The sequence below is a fragment of the Pyrgilauda ruficollis genome, unplaced genomic scaffold (assembly GCF_017590135.1).
Source record: "Pyrgilauda ruficollis isolate IOZ18807 unplaced genomic scaffold, ASM1759013v1 scaffold6, whole genome shotgun sequence".
NCBI lineage: Eukaryota > Metazoa > Chordata > Aves > Passeriformes > Passeridae > Pyrgilauda > Pyrgilauda ruficollis.
In genome coordinates, this window is record NW_024527710.1 from 14,547,936 (window position 1) to 14,564,457 (window position 16,522).

The following is a 16,522-nucleotide window of genomic DNA, read 5'->3' on the forward strand; positions in this document are numbered from 1 at the left end:
AGTGACACAAGGTGTCTGGCAGCCAGTTTGCAGGGGGGCTTCCCTTATATCCACTGACTCTTTGCCCCTGGCATTTTGCTCTTACAGCCACGGAGCCGATTCCAGGCCTGGTACCCACAGGCTGCGCTGGCTGTAGGGATTTCACAATCTCTGGACAGTAGCCAAATATAAATATAAATGCATATGAAATTAACAGGTAAGATGAGAGGGACAAAGGAGAGCAGGGCAGTGCAAGAAGCCCTGGACACACAGACCAGCATCAGCAGCTCTGAGGGGGCTTTCAGATAAGCAATCCTGGAAAGGTCAGCAGAAGAATATAGCCCACAAACCTCCCTTCAAAGGGAGCATCCACGCACCAGGGATGGACAGTGTAAGAGAACAGAACTGCCTCTTAAGCTCATGAAAGCTGAGTGTAAGGCCTTTGAAGAGTAACAGCAGCCTCTCAGAGGATACTGAGGCAGTGTTTCCTAAGAGACTCCCTTACGTGGTAATTGGAGCCAGAGCACGAGGCCAGTAGCACCATGCCAGAAGCGCTGCAGTTCCCAACTGCCCTCAGAGGAAAAGATGACTGTATCTGAAATCTCCGGATTATTTACAAAACATACATGCCTTCAACTGCCACTGGAAATGTGCACCCGGTGATAACTGACAGTTTCAAGAAGCTGGAGGGGATTGTTCTGCTGCACATCCAGGGACCCTGTGCAACACTATCCGAGTGCTCTGATGTCTTCCCTGGGTTTTACACGCCGAGCACTGAGCGCAGTGTGGGCGGGTTTGCCGTAGCTGATAATGGATTATTTGACAAAAGGCCAACATTAGCTGTGTGCTGCCTCCAGTTGTGGTGAGGAAGGTATTGGGACTTTTCCAGTCCCACACACATTGCATTCACAGATAGAATGTAGCAGCAATTATGCTGCACAGCTTAAAAGTTATTAACTGAGTGGGGAAAAGGGGCCAGGAAGAAGGATCATGGTTATTGGACTAAAGCAGTCATCCCTTGAATACAGTTTCCAAGGGAAAACAATTTCAGGGGGAAGCTGAAGAGGATAACAAGTTTCAGTGCATTGAAGAGAAAAAAGGACAATCAAAACCCCAAATCCTAAAATCAGATTTTTGATTGCTAGGGGAGGTGCTCCCTGGTTTGTTTGGCTTTTCCTTGGATGTTCCATAACCTAGAAATGCAAAGTGGTTCAAAGTTCTACCCAGAGATATCGTTTGAATTTATGTCTCCCTTTATTTCTGTGCTGGTCATTGGAGCTGGGCAGAACAAGCAAAGAGAGTTTGTCCTGATGTCCATGTGCTCCAATATTTGACAATTGCAGCCCTACTTCTCTCATCCATTTTCCCATGAAGGCTGAGATCTGGGGAGGCACAGAGCACCCTTGGCTCCCACTGCCACTCCTCTCCTGGGCATCACTCCCAGTTCAGGCACTTCTGAGTCACCCATATTCTCCTGCTTTCAGTTTCAGGGAAAGACCTTGTTTTCTGTTACTTGCTTGTCAAGAATCTTTAACATCACAAACAGCATGAAAATAAATGGTCTGAAATGCTGTCCACCTTCTCTCAAATGCCAAGGTTTTGGCCCTGTGCCATGTGTCTCGTGAAATGCACTGTGATATAAGGAGACACTGTGTCTGTGAGGATCACAGAGCAGAGCTGGGCATTGGCTTCATCTTGCAAATCCCACGCACACAAATGCACTATTAGCCAGGTGGACATACAAGCAGAGCATGACCAGTGGGACACAAAGCAACCCATAATGTCCTTCAGGATATTCTCCAAACATTTCCAAACTGAGAGGCAGCAGAGTCTCAAGGCTTTAGACCATGCCACAAAGCAGAGGGAGGGAATCAGGCCTATCACCTGCTACTTTCTCATGTTATGCAGTCAACAATCCTTTATGTTGTTCTGGGAATCCTCTTCCAAATGGAGACTGGAAGGGGTTCATATTTCTGAGGATGGGTACTGTGATGCCAGGTATGAAGGTATCTGTCATTTCCTCATTATAAAATTTACAAAAAGGTTCAAAAAGATCTAAGCAGAGTGTTCTCTTCTTCCTTTTGTTTGCTCCTGCCCTAATTATCTTTGTTTCATAATTGTCCTCACTGACAGGATGAAAAAAAAATGTTGATAACTGCCAGACTCACACTGAGCCATAAAGAAACCAGGAGGGAGCAGATTTACTGCTGCAAAGGCATCTACGAATCCTTGTGGCAATAGTGGATTATTTTGTTGTGGCATGAGTATTATTTATCCTTTTCAAACAAACAAGCAAACAAACATGTAAAAAAGTCTTTCCACTTGCTTGCCACATTACCGTGCCTCTTTCTCCTGAAAACACAGATGTTCTTAACCCACCAGTAAACTGAAAAGGGGAAACAAGGCATGAATATGTATAATAAAATCAGGAACAGTCGGATTTTCAAGATCAAGCTGTAGGCCATATTTCCCCTTGCTGTGATTATGGAAATTTCAGAGCCTGATAGGTCCATCCACAGAGTGCCAAATATTCCAAGTACCTAAGATAAAGGCTGCAACTTTATTGAGGCTTTTCTTTTCTACAACTCTTCAAAAAGGTCAAGATTATTCCTATTACATCCACTGCCAAAAAGCAGTATAATTAAAATAGATGGATAGATTTTAATTTGTAACAGGTTTCTATTCACAATGGATGTCTGTTTAGGGTACTTGTTTAAAATCTGGTAATGTTAAATTTGTAACAACAACAAAAAATAATGGAGTTTTGTGTTTTCATATAATTAATTTATAGCAAATGTTTAAATAGAGATTCTGTTCATAGCATATCCAACTACACTGTATATATCAAAACCAGAGACCAAATTTTCACATTATGGCCTTAAAAGCAAAAACCAAGGATGTGGCTGTATGGGAACTCTGCAAAAACTTCATTAAGGAAAATGCTGTAGAAATAGAAGTGGCACTGGTTTCCTGTAGGCTTGAGGTTGGCGTGCCAAATCACCGTGTGGGGGACGCTGGGTTGGGTGTAAGTATCATCCCTGCCTCCCAGGCAGTAATTTGGTGACACCATGGCTTTGGGGTGGAGCCAAGGGCACGAGCTGGTAAAAGCCGGAGCGATACCTGAGATCCGAGTGCGCCAGGTTGAGCTGGCCCACGTGCAGCAGCCTGTCCCGGGACAGCGCGTGGTCTCGCACCAGGGAGTTCCCCGTGTGCAGGAACAGACCCTGCCTGCACACAGGCACCGAGCTACTCGTCATCTCCATGTCCATCATGTTCTTCTTCTCAGAGATCAAACTGCAGTGACTGTAGCCACCGTTCACTGTCAAAAAAATAAGCAAAAAAAAAAAAAAAAGATAAGGGTTTGACTAAGAAGTCTCTCCACTGACAACTTTGTAAACTCATTTTGGATTTGCTTGCAAAATTCTCATATTTACAAGAGGAAGTGGAAATGAAAGGTTTCACAAGGAAGCAAAAATTCATTGCCAAGGAATTTGGATCTGGGGTTGTTTATTTCTCATTGTAGAGAAATGAAGCATCTTCTGGCCTGCACAGTCAGTTGTATTCGGTGGGTTTGGACTGAGGTGTTTAAGACCACTTTGGATGCCTTTCAGCTTATAGTGGGTCTTTCTGAATATCAGCTCTGCCCTACTTGTAACCATGCCATAAATTACCATTATATATTCTGGAGTCTACAGCTCCAGCAGGCTTTATTCCATTCCTCTTCTGGCTTTATCGCATCATAATTTAAATCACTCCAGAGTCAATACCAACCTTAGCAGGACTTCTGACTGTTAACTGGAGTAGATTAATCACATTTAAAGAGCATCTAAATACACCGTTGAACGCTGTGAATAAGTTTTTAAAGGCCACACCACCAAGAGAAGATGGTAAATCAATCATACTACAATACCCAATTCACAGTTCCTCTCTTTCCAACAGCAGAATTACCTGGAATACAGTCAAGATGTATCTTCCCTCCAAAACACTGTAGATCCTTTTTAAGTGTTTAAGATTTATACTGGACTTGTAATAAAACACTTTCCTTCATTCCCCAAATGACACAAGTCTGAAATTCATTAGGGCTTTCTAAATATGTACTCTACCAATTTTATCATATTATCAAAACACAGAAACTTGAAGCTTCCACCAAAGCTCAGTAATACCAATTGTAGCACATACTGATACCTGTTTGTGTGAAGACAGAGATTTCCTAGAATAACATGAACACTATCCCTGTGCTGTCAAAAATAATTATCTTCTCTTGTAGCTGTCAAATCAGAGAACACATTCGCTCCCTGCAAAGCAACAGAACACTTATGCTAAATCCATGAAATTCTGTGTTTCAGCCAATCCATTTGCCTTCACAAAGTACCTTGCAGATTAATTAGTAAGAGCTAAAAATTTCTTGCACAACAGTGCCCTGAGTGCAGTTGCACTTGCACCAAAGCCTCTGAAATGTGCTCGCCACATGTGAGCTGGAACAACGATGGACAAGGAACAACACCAGCAGCTCATGGGTTTTTTCCCCTAAAGCAAGTAAAAAAAGAACTGTGAGAGTATCTCCAAACACAGACAACCCAAGTGTTCGAGTGTCCAAGCACATGTGAAAGCGAATTCATTACCTCTGAAAAAAAGGAAAAAAATCCACTTTACACCACTTTAACTGAGAACAGAATCTGGCCCTTTGACAACTGGCTGTTCTATACAATATTAATATCACTGGCTGGCACACATAAGATTTAAGCACTTTCCATGTCTGGAACCAGATCTCGTCTTTCACTGGTATCGAGGGGCCTTTAACCTACATTCTGTAACTTACCAGTAACAGATGAAAAGAGCACACACTCCCTTGCCTTCAACCAGAGGGTTCACCCTGCTTGCACTATACCATAACCATTCCATAAATCCATATAAAAAACTAATCCTAATTTACAGAGAGTAAATCTAATAAAAGCAGAATGGTTTCCAGAAGGATCTCATGGAAGTGGAATCCATCAAGGTAACTTTTGTCTTTTTGTGTCCTGCAGTTTTGATTTATATCTTCACATTTAAGTGTTCACAAGGGAATGGAAGGAGTTGATACAGTAGTGTGCAAAGGCTGCAATCAGGCAATTCCTTCCATATGAGTAATCAAGTTAGTTCAGGTTTGGATATCTTGCTTCTTTCATTTTGGGGTAACTAACTTTAGGGGAGTTTTTCTTGATTTATGCCAGATTAAGTCACGTGACAATTGGTCCCATGGACTGTGGTGAGGCTGCACACCTCGGAAAGGACAGCTCACACTGGTCAGGACCTGTAGGTCAGCCCTACGTTTCTTGCTAGGGGTAAATTCTCCTAGAACAAAACAGAACATTTCCTTACACAAAGCTAAACCTGTCTGTCCAACAATGAGATCAACATTTAAGACACCCCTACTAAAGGGCAATAGCTCTCTTTCTTCCCTAGGGAACACCTTGTTTACCATTCAGGAAGGCTTCACCCTCATTGACAAAATTAGCTATTAAGGCTAAGAAGATAAGAGCAAGAAAATTTACCGAAAGGATAATTATTCAACAATAAATGCATGTTGCAGTGCTTTGGAGTTTACCTAATTAAGACCAATGAACAAATAACTGAAAGATGTCTAATTGAAATGACTCACATTCGAAATAGAGACAGATTTGAAATATTTGCCTAACATACTAGATATCCCCAGAGAGTTGTGGGTTTTGCGGCAAAGACCAAACTAGGTCATTTGCCTTTTTTTTCTTACTGTTCATTCTCTTTAATTACTTCTTGTTAAAAAAAAAAATAAAATTTGCCATTCTTGGTTTTGTTTGGATGTGATGTCCAAAATTTACCACGACAACACTGAGAAATGGAACGCTGTTACTGGCAGCTAGATGAGTCACGTGAGACGAGTGAAAGACCAAACAGTACCAGATTTTCTCAAACAAGTGAAAATCATCCACCATGGAAGAAGCCACCACATCTCTCCACCGAGAGGAAATTATTAACTCAAAAGCTGCCAACACAGCAAAGCCATGGGAGAGAAGGTGTCATACCCACCCTCAGCATCTCGTTACATATAATGAGTCGTGAATAATCCACAGCCCTGAGTGTTTGGGGTGACTGCCACACCTCCTACACAGTCAGTAATTCAAACCCATGCAGAGAGATGCACAGCACTGTGCTGCTGACTGAAAGCTCTAATGAACAAACTGAGTGCTTCAAAACACTGAATCTTCAAAGCGATTCATGAAATAGGCCATTTTTGACGTTTTCAACAATAACAACAAAATCAACACTTTGCCAAAGTTTTTATGCTTGTCATGCCATTCTCTATGGTGAATGGGAGGAATTGTCTTAATCCTGTGACCCCAAGCGTTAGGGGCAGAAAAGTAGCAAAGGAAAAGAAAGCAAAGGATGGGAAATAGATATTAGAGTTGTTCTTACACCCCGTACAAGGCAGGCCCAACTGTGTGACTGTGGAGACAGATTTTCTGTGCCTTGTGGAAAAAACATGGCTTCTCCTTTGTTTCAGTGAACCACTATTAGCAGAGATACAAGTTTGGGGTCTAAAGTTTTCTATTATGGACAAAAGAGAAGGAAAAACATTTAGAAGTAGCTGGAGTGATTAGCCACAGATGCCATTACAGCCTTAGCAGACTTTACCCAAGTATTTTCAGGTTTTTCAGTATTTATCCAGGTATTTTCAGTTAGATCCTAGAACAAGACATCCTAAACAATGACTTCCAGATCCAAAAAGAAAGAATGCTCAGATTTTTTTCTTGGCCAGTTTCTTGACAGTCATTTGCACCATCTCATATACAACAAACCTCTAGACATTTGGGTTTTTCACTCCTTCATAGAGGAAAGTTCTGCACTCTGAGTCTCTTTTGTTGCTGTTGGCCTCCCCTGAGGATGGAAATGGTTAACAGTAGCAGCACTAAATTTTCACTGCTCCATTCAAGAGTTCCTGTGTCAAAGAGGAACAAAGCAGCTCACGCCACACCCCAGGTTCACCCTGGATCTCTGTATCAGTTACAACCTGTTCACATTTTAAGGTCTGTTTCATACAGCTGATAGAGACATGGCTTCATTTATTTCTAATGCTTGTACACTACCTTAATAAAAACACAGTGAGAGCCAAAATATTCTTTATCACTGAGCAGACCATAATAAATAGTGAGAGTCAAGTGAAGACAAAAATTGTCCTACTCTGGAGTTTCAAAACAGGGGTGGAAGATCCTCTGCCTATTTCCAAATAGGTACAGATGACAAGAATCTATAAAAGATCAGGATTAAAACCAATAGCACAGAACAAGATTAGAATAAAAAAAGGTCTCTTTCCTCCCAAGTTTTTATGAACCATGCAATAAAATCCTACAACAAAAATACTCATTTCTTTGCTTTCACATTGATGTATGAGTGAAGACAGAAGGGCTAAGGAAACCCTTGTAAACTAAAACAACCCAGATAGAGAAATAATTTGTAGAGTATCAATCTTGAAAACTCATGGAAGATAAATACAAGCCATGTGTGCCTTTCTAGTAAATTCTGGACCCTAAGTGTTGGCCACAGCCATATTTGTTATTTCATGTTCAATTTATTTTTAAAACTAGTTATTTGGATTGCATTATATTTCTGTTCTGGGGAATTTATTTTTGCAGACTACACACAGTATTTTAGGAGAGTGAATGTAGTATGGCCAGCACTACCGAATAAAGCAACATGGTTAATTTTATATCAGTACAGCTTAACACAATTTGAAAACAGTTCAGTAGTTTATAGATCTGTAACCTTTTCACTTTCAAGCACGTGGATAGATTTGGCTCCCATATTTGACTTTATCATGATATTTTAAGGGCAGCAAAGAACACATAATAATCTACTGCATCTTTCATTGCTAAACCAGCTGCAATGTTACAAAGTTTAGATTTCCATCTGAGACCTGCACAACACTTTTTCAACTTAGCAAGTACAGCCAAGATTCAGGAAAACACACGCCATGAGCTTTAGTTCCAGTGACTGCACAGCCTCAGCTGATGTTCTGAGTTAGACTCTAGGTGTGTAAGGACAGAACCGTTTTAGCCAATAGTGAACAGATTCTCAGAAAAACAGAGAAATACACTGTCTACAATCAAAAGGAGTCTTTCCCTACGAGCAGGTTTGAAACTCAACATTCTTGGCTTCTATTTGGATCTCAGACCTTTAAATTATACACCCAAACAGAGGTAAGAGCAGACTGAAAATGACCATTGGCCTCTTTTGTAACAATCAGGACAAAACCTTTCATAACTGGATGAAACACAGGTCTTGTCATTACATTCACTGTTACAGAGTCTCTTCAGCTTGGAATCACCCTTTTCTTGTTGCCAGGCAATTTGAAAAATATTGTTCTCAACACATCTGGTTTTTTTGTGGTCAGTTATCTTTCCTCACTACTTCGATTTTAGTAACGGGGGAAAAGACATTAAAAAATAAATGTTTTAGGAAAAAATTAAACTCAACAAACATTATTTTAAGTAAAAGGAAATCCCCAAACCCTCCTAATGGGCACTTGGAGAATATAAGCTCAATATAATGAAATGTGAGGTGTTACTTTTTTTTTTTTTTTTTTTTTAAGAGGACCAAGTTTGGAATAGGTTTAATTCTCAGTATTTCGGATAGGTAGGATATCCACACCCCCCAAATAAATGCCACTGTGCTTTTGCTGTAAGCTTTAAGACAACTACATGTTGTTAGGGTTATGCACACTCTCACCTGCCTTGGCCCCCTTAGTTTGTCTTTTTTGCTGCCCCAAAAGGATACACCAGGGTTTTCACAGCATCCTCTCATTAGTCAGAGCCTGTAGGCTGAAAGAAATCCAGCAACTCTTCCAAGACAGAAGTTCACACATTTTGAGATGAGGTATTTGAGCTGTTCCCCTTGTAAAGATGCTTTCATAATTGGTTATGTGATTCCATTGGGAATCAGGATATTTCCATACATGCAGAATGAGAACATCTATTCCTTTTCTTCTGTCCTCTAAGTCATTTAATTCCCTAAAAGCCAGAGCATGCCTACTATGAACTGCATGTGGGTTATTGCTTTCCCATTTACTTACTAAGCCCTGAACTTTTAAACTCCCAGATCTCCACTCCCCTATATTTTACTTAGCCCATTTAGTCTCTCTTTTCCATGGAAGTTCCAGCCAGCAGACCATGTAAAGCCTCCACAGGGGTATGGGCTCTCCCAAACATTTGAAACACAAGGATGTGCAGGGAATGAAAGCTGGGGTTTTGCCATATGGCACCTTGCATATGTCTTATATAAACATACTCCAAGAAGGAATTTCATGTCTGCCTGGCTCAGCAGTACACTAAATACATTAGAAAGGAAAAAAACCAACACAACAAAAAAATTTCCATCAAGATGCTAGGCTCAAATTTTTAGGAGCCTGATGTGTCACTAAGTCAGTAAGAGCCACAAAGACAGAATCACTGCAGATCACCTGGGGTTACACAGAAAAATAAACTATGAGAGATGGAGAAAACTGGTAACTAGAAAGTATTTTGTTCTTTTCAATGCAAGCTGAGTGGAGGACAAGATCTGGTGGGATGTGGATGCACATTTAGTCTTATGGGTGTAATTCTGATACATACATTTGGAAACCAGTCTACTCACAGGCAAAAGAGACAGAAAATCAGTCATAATAGGAATCAAAATGCACTGGAGTCTACGAAGAACTTGCCATGTCACTATGTAATAGGAATGCTCCAACATGTACAGGGAAAACAATGGAGGGAGTTGGTAAACCTGTACATCACTGTCAGCTATGGGTTGTGTCCATTTGCTGGTCCTCCCAGAAGTGTGAATTAGGCTCCTTTCCTGTGAGACACTTCAAGAGTCTCTCCTTTCCACTGCTATCTTTGCTTCATGCTCACTTGTTGCAAGAGCTTCCACACATTGTTTTCTGGTTCTTTATGCATCAGGGATGAAAAGCTACAGCCAAAATGCATTTGGTTGCTGAAGATTACACATTCTCCTAAAACACTTGCATTGGCTCCTCCATGCTCTTACCAAAAAGGAGACATCCTCACACACACAGCTTCCATCCAGACTCACTACAGACCTGTCACACTTAAAAAGGAACCCACATCGCCTAGCAACATCTTTGTACTCTTACACAGAATAATTTTTTACAATGAAAACTCAAATTGCTACCACATAAGAGGCAAGCATTTCACCTACACCATCTCCTTGATCATTTAACACTTGATACCTAATACAGTAATGGCCTCTTTGCAGCTTACAATTAACACTGCCAGAAAGAAAATTCAAGACAAACAAACAGTTTCCACAACATATGCTGAAAAGAGCAACAGCCTACCCCTGCTACTTTTCATTTGCTGTTTTCATTGTTTGACATTTCTTTCTGCCAGGATTTTGGCATTATTTCATGACTTGATTTGAAATATATTTAACATCAAATGATTTGCAATGTCGTTTTCTATTTTACCAGAACTATGCTTGGGACTAATTCTACTCAAATTGAATTTACCCTCCTGCACTCAGTGCCAGTGAATGGGCCTCTTGCAGACTCTCCTGTGACTGCAGTTTTAGGGCTGCAACATATGCAGTGCTGTCAAACATACAACTTAATGTATCACCAGTAAGCACAGTCTGCTGAAGGACAGTGTCAAACATATAAGTTCTTGGTGCAATAAATATCTATATGCCACCTAACACAGAAAACCCCCCTCTACTCTGTGACTTAAATATAACTAGTTCAGGTGTGTATATCCAAAATGGGGCAGCTTCAGACAACAGCTGGGAGAACTGAACATCCTGATTGTATCTATCTCTTCCAAATGTCAGATTCTGGGGGGTAACCGAGGCACCCCCAGCAGCACCTGCTCTGCTGTGGGGTTTTTTAGCAGACTGTGGAACAGGGTAAGAACAAGGCTATTGTGGAAGCTGCTGTGAAGAGGTGAAGGCATAGGGAAGAAGAAAATCAGAGACAGGAGTATGAAGAAAAATTAAAGAGTACACAGAATGCTATAAAAATGGAAAATATTCTCATAGAAGGGTGCTGTCTTACATGAACACTGAGTAAACAACAATGAGAAGTTTAGCTCCTGCTAGAAGGCGTCTGTGAATCTTCCAGTGATGACAGTGGGCAGTTGGTATGGATTAGGAGGTATGTGGAGTACTCTCTGTTTTTATTTAGCAAGGCTGCCTTCCATAAACTGGGTCTGCACTTTCCACACAAGCCCTGTGAACAAGGTATCTCAGGGATTACATGAAGCTGGATATGCCAGCGAAGAAACAGATACAGAACAATCACTGTAGCCATGAAAAACCCTTTGCTCTGACAAACACATTATGCAATCATGAAAAACAGGGCTGAAAGAGTCTTCAGAACATGATTTACTCTGTCCTGTGTCCCTACAGCATAATCCAGCCTTACAAACTTAAGGGGGTGTTTGACCAATCTACTTCACAGGCTCCAGCAATTCCAGCATTTCCAGCAAACTATTCAGTCATTTCACTTGACTTAGGAATTCTTTTCTTTATGTCTAACTTAAAAGCCCCTTAGCACAACTTAGTCTGTTACATATTGTCCTGTCCAAACTGGACACGGAGAGGAGTCTGTTCTCTTGCCCTCCATAGCAACCTTTTATGTTTTTGCAGGCTGTCTCCACTCAGTCTTCTCTCGCCAGTGTTACACAGCTCTCATTATTCAAGTTTTTTTCTCATAAATCACGTTTTCCAGAGCTCTGATCTCTTCCCTCTCTCTTCTGAACTGTCTCCAACAGTCTTTTTTCTGTACTTTATACACCTTTTTTCTCCACACTTTTCACTATCAGATCCTGTTCTTTGCAGCTGGTAGCAGATAGAGACTTCTTTCCCTGAGAGCCAGCAGCACAATGGTAGGCACATCCAGCAGTTAAATCTTATCTGGATTAATTTATCTTTTTTCTTGTGTAAGACAAAGAATAATGAGATTAATGAACCTTTGGCATGATCCAGTCTTGCTGGTTTTTTTTCCTAGTGCATCAAACTGCCCCCTGAAAAATGCCATGAAAGCCCAGAATGGAACTTAGCAAATGCACACATGCAGAGGTAAAGGTTGCCTCCACCAAGGTCTCCTCATACCAAAACACAACTTAGCAGCATAAAACACTGAACAAAAACTCTCAGGAACGTGCACATATTTGCACAACGTCCAGACTCTGGTGTTAGAGAAGTCTCAAAACTCTAATTAGGGCTGACTCTTCAGATCTACAGCACTTTTTCTGCTGACCATCCCTGCCATCAAGAATACGTGAAAGGAATGAAGTCATTCTAGCATGCTGATCCAACCCATCCCATGGAACTGAGAGTAATTCATTAATCATATTGTCTCTGAGCCCAGTTCTGTTCCTGTCTGGTTGTCAGTCACAAGTCTCTGCCACAGGCAGTGAAATGAACAGCACTACAAAACTACTAAAAGCAAGATCAGAGTTAGGAAGTCTTCCAGAACTGAGTAGCCAAAGATGCACACTGAATTCTGACATCTGCATTTTAATAACAGTGCTCAATTAAAGATACAAGGAGTGCAGCCAGGAACTCAGTAAATACTGTTGACTAACCAAAGTGAGCGGTGAGCCATGGACAGAACAAACTTCTGCTTGGACTAAATCTGAGGGTCACAGAGGAAGTTCAAACACTCCATTCCTTTCCTCTTTACCATCACCTTAGCACACTGCTAACCTTGATCATCTGCATTTTTATGTGACTTTGGTGCTGAGAAAAAAAGACCAATTAAGAGCAATGGAGATGCAAATGTTCACTGCACACAAAGTGTGGCCAAAAGGTGTGAGAGGTTCCCTAAACTTCAGGACCGAATGTTCTTAAGAACTATTTCTAAGTGGGAAACAGACCTCGAGGGTGAAGTGACTGAGTTTGTGAATATCAAGCATAGCACAGGAATAGAGTGAAACTTCCAAAGACCACACAGTTTACAGGCTGAGCCCAGAAAGAATGCCAGTGTGCCTGGTGCATTGTATTTCCTCTGGGATATCTCCATCTAGTTCAACCACACACTGTTGGATCTTGAGTGCATCTTTTAACAAGACATCAAATCTCATAGTGGAATCTTTAAATGATGGAGAATTGCTTCAGTAGCAGTTTGTTCCATGGCTCTCAGCATGAATTTTAAATAACTTCAGCTTGTTTGACTTCAGTTCAGACACTGGGTCTCACATTATGACTGTGTGCTAGCTGGAAACACATGACATACCTGGTACTCTCTCCCTCTGTAGATAACTTCAGCCTTGGTTCCTACCTTCACTGATTGACTGTCTGCTTCTTCATTTTCTCACACTACAGTATATTCTCCACATCATGAATCGTTTGTGTGAATCTTCTCTTAAACACAGCCAGTTTTTCCAAGGAACCTTGTTAAATTGTCAACACTAGAACAGCACAGCACTAGAATCAATAACATAAGACAGCAGCATTGTTTTCCTACTTCTGCTTAATATGTGCCTAAACACAACTTTACGAATTCTAATGGTCTTTTAACGGGTCCTTTAGAAGATCTTTAAGAGGTCCTTTAAGACTCTCAGCGTTTTCAGGAAGGGAGAAGGATGGTTATTCTGGTTTTCTGTGTGCGTGACTTTAATACAAGTGTCTGCTAAGAAACAGAATAAAGTCACCAAATTACACTACTGTGCCTCCGAAGTTAATGACCCAGAATGAGTTCTGCTGTCGATGGGCCTAACTCAATAGGCACCACTGAAAACAATGGAGTCCCCTAGTGTGTGACCAAAAAAGAAATAACAACTTTTTAAGGAATGTAGCAACTGCAGAAGCTCAGTAACCACTTATGAAACTGGGGGGGCGGGGGGGAAAACAGCTATTTGAATTTTTTGTTTACAGGCATAAAGAGCTCCAGCAATAGATTCAGTGAGTGTGAGGTTTCTGTTATTTTAATTAAGCCTTTCTTAAGTTTGCCTTGTTTGGTTTAGCACTAGTTTTACAGAATAGATCTAAACCCTATGGCTAGGTTGCAAAAAAAAAGCAGAGAGGGAGTAACTAAAGCCATTTAAAAAATAAAGGAGTTGGAAGCTGAATGTGTGTGTCATCTGAGCCCCATGCTAAGCCATGGCCTTTTACAGCTAAAATGATTGCTGACTGAACAGACTACAGCTCACAAAAATCCCTACTTACCTGGCAGAAATCCATGTGATCCTGAGCACGCTGACTAAGAAATTAGCTGAGATTAAGGGGGAGGAATGCAACCCCTGGAAGTTCCCAAAAAGAGAAAACCAAGAATTTTTTTCCTTCTCACATTGTCAGCAAGTCCGCAAGAGGGAAAACATGAGAAGAGCACAGCTCCAAAATCACTCCTTGTGATACGACAGAAGCAAGTCTCATGCATTATTTGCACTGCAAATCATCAGCACTAGCTTTCCAGTAAGCAAAGCAAGGAAAGAAGACATGAGCACCAGCCAAGCTGGGGCTCCTCACAGCATGCTGCAGGGATGTCTAAGCTGGTGGGACTTGCTCCCAAGTCCTGGTGCTGCAGGGATCCAAGCCTGTCTCCAGTGGCTGTATCAGCCTGGGCCAGGCTGGCACAACTGCTCTCAGAGCAGCTCACAGGCCAGCCCAGGTCAGGCACTGCACTGTCAGCCACGGGCACTTTCACTGGGGAGATGCTTAGAAAGCAAAAAACTCTAGTGAACCAGCTCTCGTGCTGCAGAAACCAGTCTCACACAAGCAAGAGTGGCTTCCCAAAGCTCAAGCCTACATGCCCTGTACGTCCGTGCATTTCCCTCTTCCCAGTCAGTGTGGAAAAGCAAAGTATCCTGTTTCTGTGAAACTGAACCCCAGCCATGTGTATACAGCTAATGACTGGTTACACCACCCATAATGAAGAGTCACGTTTTGCTAACTGCATAGAAAATAAACAAGCTAAAAAGAAAACAATTACTGGCTTTGGTGGGGATCTCTCTTGACCTTCCTTCTGGACTCAGACCCTTGATTACTGCTATGCACTACAGTCACATGCAGCACCTGCTTCAGGTTTGCTTTCCCTTTAAAGCCATTGCTATTTCTCCACTCCCTGCTGCAGAACATCCATCCAGCAGAGGCCAGAGCACTGGAATTGCTGTGATCTGCTCAGGATCATCCATGGTCTCTCTACTCTCACCTGACTGAAGTGCAGTCACGTCGAAGGACCTATGCTCAGCTTTTGCTTTTGAGGCATGGGTAGTGTTTGTCCAAAGCACACAGACATGCCATGGCAGAGGTGAGAGGGAACCTCGTGCCCTCCTTCCCCTCAGCACCAGAGAGGGGACCATTCTTTGTACATTCAGTGAGAACCTTCTACACCATATCCTCTTATTTATTCATTAATACTGTCAAAGCACAAAGGATTATAAAGCCATTGCAGTTTACTTTGCACAGGAATGACCAAAAACGTGGCTCCTGCCTCAGGAAGTTCACAGCCTAAGAGACTGACAGATGCAGGCAGCAGAGCACGGGGGAATGGTGAGGCAGTGCCACTCAGCACAGCAGCACAACTGTAGCTGAAGGTGTGTCCATCTTTTGTCTGCATCACGGGCCAAACACAGCACATCCAACCTCTCCAAGCACAGGAGACCATGGCTCAGGCCTGGCAGTGAGGACCAGCAGTTAATGGTTGGCAGGACAGAAAGTAGGAAAGGGATCTTGAGATGAGGCAGGGAGAGATCACACACACACAGCCCATGGTCTGCCTCTGCAACAAGGAACCTCTCACACTGCCCCTCAGTGCTGTCAGTAAAAAAGGAAGGTAAGTTCTGCCTAAACATCCTACTGTGCAGTGATCTGCCTCTCTGTAGTCTAAGGCAAGCCCAGTGCCACAGCAATGTCTCCAGAGGTGACATGGTGGCCCACACACCCCTGCCTGGATGGACATTGGGCCCATCCCCTTCTTCCAGGGAAGTAGTAACTAATCAACTATTTCAGTCACAGTTGGACTGGGACATTTTTCAGGGAGGAGTGAAGATAAATTGGGCGAGGGGAGGAAAAAAAAATGGAGAAAAAAAAGAAAAAGAGGGACTTACACTGACAAGTGGGTAGTGGGGATAATGACCCCAGTCAGAGGCCTTGTGTTCTTATAAAAAAGTCTCGACAAACCCCAGCATCTGGTAGTTCAGCTGTGGGTTTCCACTGTTTATTTTTCTATTCCAGCACTCTCATCCCTGTGCATTGCCTGTGCCTGGCTCTGTTATAAGCATTCCAAGCTACAGAACATAATTGAAAGAATAAAAACCCCAGGCTCAGCATCAGGCACATGTAGAAACAAATTAAACTGCTTAAATCCTTCCTTGCATTGATGAGAACACAGGCAATAATCCCCCAACACCACACCAGGTCTGAGGCAAGTGCAGACCAGAGTGTCAGCCTCAGCAGGCTCCTCTGAACTGGTGGTTGCACACATCAACACCAGGTTATTCTGCTCTAAGCAGTGGAATCATGACAAACCCTGTCACAGAGAGAAGTTACTCCACTGAACTGTCCAAACAATGGATCCTCTTCATTTCTC

The 16,522-nt window shown here is 42.1% G+C and overlaps 1 protein-coding gene across 1 annotated transcript in view; it reads right to left on the minus strand.

Moving 5' to 3' along the window:
• GLIS1 (GLIS family zinc finger 1) overlaps window positions 1-16,522 on the minus strand; it is a 178,683-nt gene that overhangs the window by 93,484 nt on the left and 68,677 nt on the right. The window contains exon 2 of the mRNA XM_041483368.1: window positions 3,100-3,298. Within this exon, the coding sequence (XP_041339302.1) occupies window positions 3,100-3,298 (199 nt within the window). The remainder of the gene's footprint in view (window positions 1-3,099; window positions 3,299-16,522) is intronic.